The sequence below is a fragment of the Brachyhypopomus gauderio genome, chromosome 6 (assembly GCF_052324685.1).
Source record: "Brachyhypopomus gauderio isolate BG-103 chromosome 6, BGAUD_0.2, whole genome shotgun sequence".
Classification (NCBI taxonomy): domain Eukaryota; kingdom Metazoa; phylum Chordata; class Actinopteri; order Gymnotiformes; family Hypopomidae; genus Brachyhypopomus; species Brachyhypopomus gauderio.
The window spans coordinates 15,341,144-15,348,138 of NC_135216.1; the positions used below are offsets into that span (position 1 = coordinate 15,341,144).

At 38.0% G+C, this 6,995-nt stretch overlaps 2 protein-coding genes across 2 annotated transcripts; one reads left to right on the top strand and one right to left on the bottom strand.

Annotated features, from left to right (window-relative positions):
• Positions 1-110: 110 nt before the first annotated feature.
• On the bottom strand, positions 111-3,643 carry aunip (aurora kinase A and ninein interacting protein). The gene is made up of 3 exons (XM_077009061.1): positions 2,319-3,643; positions 1,898-2,069; positions 111-1,767 (listed from the first exon to the last, which is right to left on the bottom strand). The coding sequence occupies exons 1-3, from the start codon at positions 2,418-2,420 to the stop codon at positions 758-760; spliced, it is 1,284 nt and encodes a 427-aa protein (XP_076865176.1). The 5' UTR covers positions 2,421-3,643; the 3' UTR covers positions 111-757.
• vps28 (VPS28 subunit of ESCRT-I) lies at positions 3,091-6,897 on the top strand. The gene is made up of 10 exons (XM_077009063.1): positions 3,091-3,196; positions 3,761-3,829; positions 3,952-3,980; positions 4,086-4,123; positions 4,502-4,591; positions 4,671-4,776; positions 4,880-4,981; positions 5,296-5,349; positions 5,454-5,545; positions 5,882-6,897. The coding sequence occupies exons 2-10, from the start codon at positions 3,790-3,792 to the stop codon at positions 6,000-6,002; spliced, it is 672 nt and encodes a 223-aa protein (XP_076865178.1). The 5' UTR covers positions 3,091-3,196; positions 3,761-3,789; the 3' UTR covers positions 6,003-6,897.
• Positions 6,898-6,995: the final 98 nt, after the last annotated feature.

Genomic DNA, 6,995 nt, shown 5'->3' on the forward strand with positions numbered 1-6,995 from the left:
TAATATGAGGTTTTTTTATTAATATTCATTTTTAATTAATTTATTAATTAGTCATGATTTGTGGTAGTCAGTTGTTTTCACATTTGACCACCTAACAGGTACCTAGAAACATCTAAATGGCTAACGAGTGTTATGGTCCTGCTTAAAAGTATGACAGATATTTTTATACAATGCCACTCAAATTGACGTCTATGAATAAGATTTTGTGAAATGTTCCACCTCTAAGGTTACTTACAATTGCAGTAATGCTATTTTAGTAACAGAACAAACTAAATCTCATACATTCAAAATATATATATTTTGTCCATTACTTTATTGAGGTCTGACAAAGGATAAAATGTTCTAAGCATAAGGTTGTCATCTTTTACTAGCTACTGTGCAGCAAAGCATGTAAAAAATGTAAACAATCATCAAATGAACAAAATCACAAGATTTTCACAAAAGATCCTGTTTTAATAATTTCTGAAAATGCCATTTGGTAGCTACTGGATGGAAGACGTGACAGTGTCAGACTAGTGAAACATCTATTCATAACCATTTATAACACCTGCACATGTGAGCTAGTTCACATTAACAGCACACATGAGAAATATACTAGTACAGAAAATAATAAATGCAACATGACCGGTATTTACAAACCTCAGATGTAGAACAACCACACACACAAAAAAACAAACATTAACTTGCCTAATTATGCAAAAACCAAAAAATATATCCAACACAACTATCCATCCAAGCTACTCTATGATGGTAACATTTAGTGTTTGATGACCATGTTTCCCAGAGAGTCCTGTGTGAACAGCATTTCTGGCTCTAGGTCCAAGGTGTCCTCTGGTTCCAGTGGCTTTGGTATGTTTGAGTAATCGATGCCTTCAGCTGAATTAGTGCAGTCCTTCAGCGGACATCTAACCCGTCCTTTGTGGTTGGCAATCACCCGAAAGCCATCGGAGTCTTGAGTGAATAACATGGCTAAAGAATCTCCTTCATCCCCCAGCAACTCTTTGACTGACTTTTTAGACGACTGACCATATTTCACTTTTGAAAAAAGCTGTGCTGGGCTATGAGGGAACTGTTCCTGCAAAGGACGATGTTTAACATGTAGTGAGGGTGATGTGGCTCTGCTATTTTCTTTATACTTTGTCTTCTCAGGTGACCCCTGAATACGATGTTGGTAGGGTTCACATAGCTCTGGCTCTTTTTGAGCCTTAGACTGATGTTTTATTGCGTTTTGGCTCTCTACGACTGATCTTGTGGTAAAAACAGGCCTCTGAATACAAGTCCTTAAGGGCTCCTGACTCTGAAAACCCTTCACAGAGTTATGAGCTGAAGAACCTCCCTTGCCGTGTTTCTGGTTAGAATGCTCATTTGAATCATGTTGCAGAATTTCAGGTATATCTTCAATCTCATCAGCAGGTCGGAATCCGTCAAAAATCGCTTTGTCGGCTTCTTTTTGCACCTCTCGATTATTTTCAAATATAACGTCTTCTGGACGTCTTCTCTTTTCTGCGGGTTCAGGTTCTTCTGAATCAAATCCCCAAATCAAATTTAAAAAATGCTTCTCTTTTCCACTGTCTTTGCAGAATTCACCTGTCTCCCTCTTAAAGCTGGCATCAGAATCCTGTGGGTGCACTTGAGAGATATGACTGGTGTCTTTACTAGATTCAGAAGACAATTCAAATGCTGTTCCGTGCTTTCGTTTAATTCCCGCATGGGCCCTTGGAAGTGGAGTAAAGGACATCTCCGAACAGTGAGAGGTTCTACGTTCTTCTGTGAGGACAAGAATAAATAAATTACGTTTGGTCAAGAAACAAAGAAGCAATGTAACAATGTAAAATGATCTATGGAAGACAAAATGAAAGGAAATGCAAAATCATGTTCCTTGAACCCTTTTGCTTACCTTTAGGCTTACTCGTTCTCCTCTGTGGTTGAAAGAACGACGATATGGTGCTCTGTTTTGTTGCGGGCATGTCCAGCTTGGTCTGTGTGAAGTTCAGTGCTACTGCCAGGCTGTAACCACCTGACTGCGCCAGCGGGTTCAGCAGTTTGGATATTGGCCGTGTCAGTCGTTTCTGTTAATGGTAAAATCATTTTAAAAGATCACTTACAGTAAAACAATATAAAAAAATAAAGTCCTTGTAACATACGTTACTGTATTACTGACATATATATAGCTACATCTCGAGTCACGCTGCATAAGTGTCTGCCAGATTAGTGTAAATAACTAAATATAAAGTATTTTCTGTTTTTGTATATAAATAACTGCGCGGCCTGTTTGTATTCAAGTCGAGAATATACAAGAACTTCTTGTAGGGTTTTACCTTCGGTTTCTTTGCTCTTAATTCAGCGACGTCCAGCCAAACTCCGCATTCTTCCGTTGCTGCTGAGGTTGCTGTGCTCGTCTTCCTCTGAGTAGGTTTCATGTTTATATGTTAGTTCACTATTCAGCTAGTTGATCTAATTTAGTTTAAGTTCATCATACGCCTCTCAAAACAATAACCGTGGCGAAAACCGGAGCAGGCAACCGGTGTAGACTATGCAGGCCAACTGAGGTTTACTAATTCGTAAAGGACAACATACTGGTCATAGCTAATTTATTCAATAAATCAATGTCGGTGAATACATATAATGTATATCGATAGTTCGTCTGTAATCTAACGTTACTCTTCACGAGTTGCGGTTATTTTGGGGCGCTTGCTACTGTTCCCGCGCGCCGCGTTTGTATTAAAGCGATTCTGTTGCCAAGTATTTTCAAATAGCGTAAACTGTTGAGTGTGTAAGTTTCTGCTGTCGCCGTCATAATTATCGTCATCGTTCGATTAACTACCAGTTAACAGCGTAGATTATCAGATGTGGATTCCAGGGCCGAATTAAAATACATATTTTATCTTTTTTGTGTTAATAGATTATTGCAATGCATCTCGAAAACCGATGAATTAATGTTTTAAAAGAGCGCCAGGATTCACTGTGATAATTCAGTTCTGATTTTATAAAAAATAAACATAAAAAACAAATGTTATACAAATGTGGATAAAGGAACGCTCTGAACCTGAAAGACTGGGAATGCGTACGGGATGAACGCGATTGTTTAAATCTGGCAACCAAAAAAAGAAGGGGAACTCCAGCCTGGGAAGAACCGGACGTGACGTGTGCATTCCGCGACGAACGCGAACAGGCGTTGACGTAAACACAGTTTAGGGTGAGTAATTATTCTGTTCCTTGTTCAGTATTTTTCCATGAATGTATTTTGACGGCTAGTAGTTATACAGTTATGTAGTCATTTACTAGTTTTGAAACATGTATACATATCCAAATGTAAGCTGTTTTAATAGGTAGATTTGACTTGCAGCAAAATTATGCCGAGAAGCTCAGCTTGCTAAGCTAACTAGCTGTGTCGCTAGTAGGCTGATGGTGCAGACGGGTGTTCAGATCAGTTGGCTGTATCTGCTACACTAGGAGGAACCGTCACTCCCATAAATGTGTTTAGCTACATATTCACGCTTAATGTTCGTTTGCGTGTTTTCTTCGGAGTTGGCTCAGCAGGGTTGTGTCGGCCCCAACAATTCACTTCCGTAATCGTTATAGTGGACTCGTCGATTCAGACTAATGCACCGTCAGTGTGGAGTAAACTAATGTAACGTGTGTGTGTGTGTGTGTGTGTGTGTGTGTGTGTGTGTGTGTGTGTGTGTGGATCTGCCATTAATACGCACTGCTTATCTGTAACGATCTTATTGTGATATTGATGTATGATTACTGTTTATAGGTGTTAATAAATAACGTGGGATTGTTACTATGTTTCACGGAATACCTGCTTCAGGAGGGATGGGAGGGGGTAAGTGGAAAAGCTAATGTAATTACAGACATATTTTACATACTTGCCAAAGCGTTTTTAATACATTTTGCACACCACTCTCTCTCCTCTCGCCCCCCCCCCCCGGTATTTCTAATGTGAAGCGCCAGCCAATAAGCCAGAACTATACGAGGTACAGTCAGTCTGTTCAAGAACATAATTCAGTTCATTTATTCTAAATATGGTTTAATTAAGAGTTGGGTTTGTTTTTAACCTTCCCATGTGTACCTACCTATAGGAGGTCAAGCTGTATAAAAATGCAAGAGAAAGGGAAAAGTAAGTAATTATAAAAGTAACAGTATTATATCACTACATATTGCAACTGTGAAATGAAATATATTAATACCCAAGGGGTAAACCTTTGATGTGATGTGGTTAATGATAATTTTGTCAAATCTATTATTACATTATTTAGTTTAAATTGTGTAATTAATTCAAACATTCATTTGGCATATTTGACATTGGACAGTATGCTGACAATGCAAATCAAAATTTTGAGCTCATTTGTAGCTTTCTGCAAATGTCAGTGTTGAGATAGCAAAAAAGGCCATACATGCAGCTCTGGTAGTGCTATTTATCATTAATTCTTCCAAGGAAGCCATACACATTGTCATATCATATTTGTAATTTGTCAATTTTTGACTCTATTGAAAGGTATGACAACATGGCCGAGCTGTTTGCTGTAGTAAAGACACTCCAAGCCTTAGAAAAGGCGTACATTAAGGATTGTGTCACTCCCAATGAGTAAGTAGTTCCTCAGTATTTGACATTTAAATTATACCATGGTTGGCAGCTGAACTGAACAGACATGACATTCTTTCAGATACACAGGTGCCTGCTCAAGATTGCTCGTCCAGTACAAGGCAGCATTCAAACAGGTCCAGGCTTCAGATGTGGGCTCCATTGATGACTTTTGTAGGAAATACAGGGTAAACACTGGCACTTTATAATGGCTGACCTTTTCAAATTTGTCCAGTTACTGTGTTTGTGAACTAAATAACCTTTGATTATTATCTTTCATAACACTTACAGCTAGACTGCCCACTGGCAATGGAGAGAATCAAAGAAGACCGCCCAATTACCATAAAAGATGACAAAGGCAACCTGAATCGCTGCATTGCAGATATTGTATCTGTAAGTAACTATAATAGCATATAGTATTGACTGTTATATCTTGTAAACAGTGTTTTTGCTTGAGTGAAAACCATAGAACAACGACTTCTACTAGACTTTTGAGCATCTCCAACTGGTTTGTTGAGTAGATTAAATAATATATATATTTTTGTTTTGCAATTTGTGGTCCCTTTTTTACCATTTGTTCTGTTGTATTCTTTGCCTTTACACTGCTGTGGGGGTTGGAAATGGATGATATGTAAAATTGTTGTTGTTTCACAGTACATATGTTGGTAGTAACACTATATCTTGTTCTGACATTCTGTTCCCTTTAGCTCTTCATCACAGTGATGGACAAACTAAGATTGGAGATTCGAGCCATGGATGAGGTATTTATAATATGGCTACCTGGTGATTTTGGCTAATCAATAAGGTGTTTATTAGCACATTCCTCAGTGGTCATGATCCAGGTCTTGATGTGTATTTATGTCAGATCCAGCCAGATCTTCGGGAGCTAATGGAAACCATGAACAGGATGAGTAACATGCCACCAGATTCAGAGGCCAAGGACAAAGTCAGTCTTTGGTAAGCATTGGAATTTTTACATTTACTTTATTTTTATTTTTGGTCATCTGTTTGGTAAGCATTTGGAGAAAAGCTGGTAGTAGTAGATGTGTATGATTGTGTAAGATGTGTGTGTTTTTCAATCTTTGAAAATCTCCAAAGTTTGAAATTTTCATTTCAAAGAGTGAGTTGACATTTTCCCATTTAGCTGTGTAGCAAATAAATTAGCATGGATGGGCTAAGATGTTTGTTAAGTACATCTACTTATTATAAAATGTGAATACTGGACAACGATGGCACTTCTAACTGGTATTTGTTCACTTCATCACCCCCCCCCCCCTCCTTTTCCATGCGTAGGTTGACCACACTGAGCAGCATGTCAGCGGCTGATGAGTTGGATGACTCTCAGGTTCGTCAGATGCTGTTTGACCTGGAGTCTGCCTATAACGCCTTCAACCGGTTCTTGCACTCCTCCTAAACACCCCTCCCCCCCAGAACTGTTCACACTCCATTCTCCAACATCCCTTCATTCTGTCCTGGAAGCCTCTGGATTGATACAGAACTCTAGTGCTGATGTAAAGACTACTCAAAATCCAGTGAAATATTTCTGATTGTTAATGATGTTGCTGTCCACTTGTTATTTTCAGAAACAGATGTAGCTTTAACTAACTATGATACTGATTTATTTCTTTTTTTCTTTTATTGTCATGTTTTTAACAGTTTATAATTACTACATCCATTAGATAGAAATCATTATGCATTGGCATAAGGAGAGATGAGAACTGCCTTAGAGGGATTTTCAGATGTGGTATTGACTCCGATTTCGAGTTACATTTGAAATGAAAGCACATCTCTTTTCAGTCACTGTTTTTCTACAGTGGAAATATTTTAAACTCTGTTTATATAAGCAACAAATATGCCTACAACGGAAACGGGCATTGTAGTACTTTCACATGAGGAGTAGATGGGTGTTTTGCAATTGTGCTGGGTTGTTGGCAGAACTACAAAAATGCACTCAAAACATTATTGCATTAATTGTAGAAAGTTCTTGTAGAAACTCATAAGTTATTCATTATGTTTAGATTGTAGCACTTCAAATGGTAATGAGGTTTTTTTTCTTTTCACTGAAATGAGGGTTACAACTGCATGAAGAAAACAATACATTTATTTTCTTTTTGTCTTGGCATTTTGTTTTTCCTAGTATTTGAAAATAATTTCATCGATCATTTACGGTTTTCTTTCTCTGTTCTTTGGTTATGAAAATTATTGTATAGTAAGGTATATTTATTAAAACACCACTGGTTTATTTTCTTTTCTTTCAAAAATAAGCATGAAAATCTTTTAGAAATTACCATTAAAATAAATGAACCGTGTGAATGCTGCGCAAAGTGAATCCAAACTGCCCGGTTCACGAACCGACTCCGAGCCGTGCGGCTCCTTTTAGGGAGAAGAGTCTCCAGGACAACGGTTA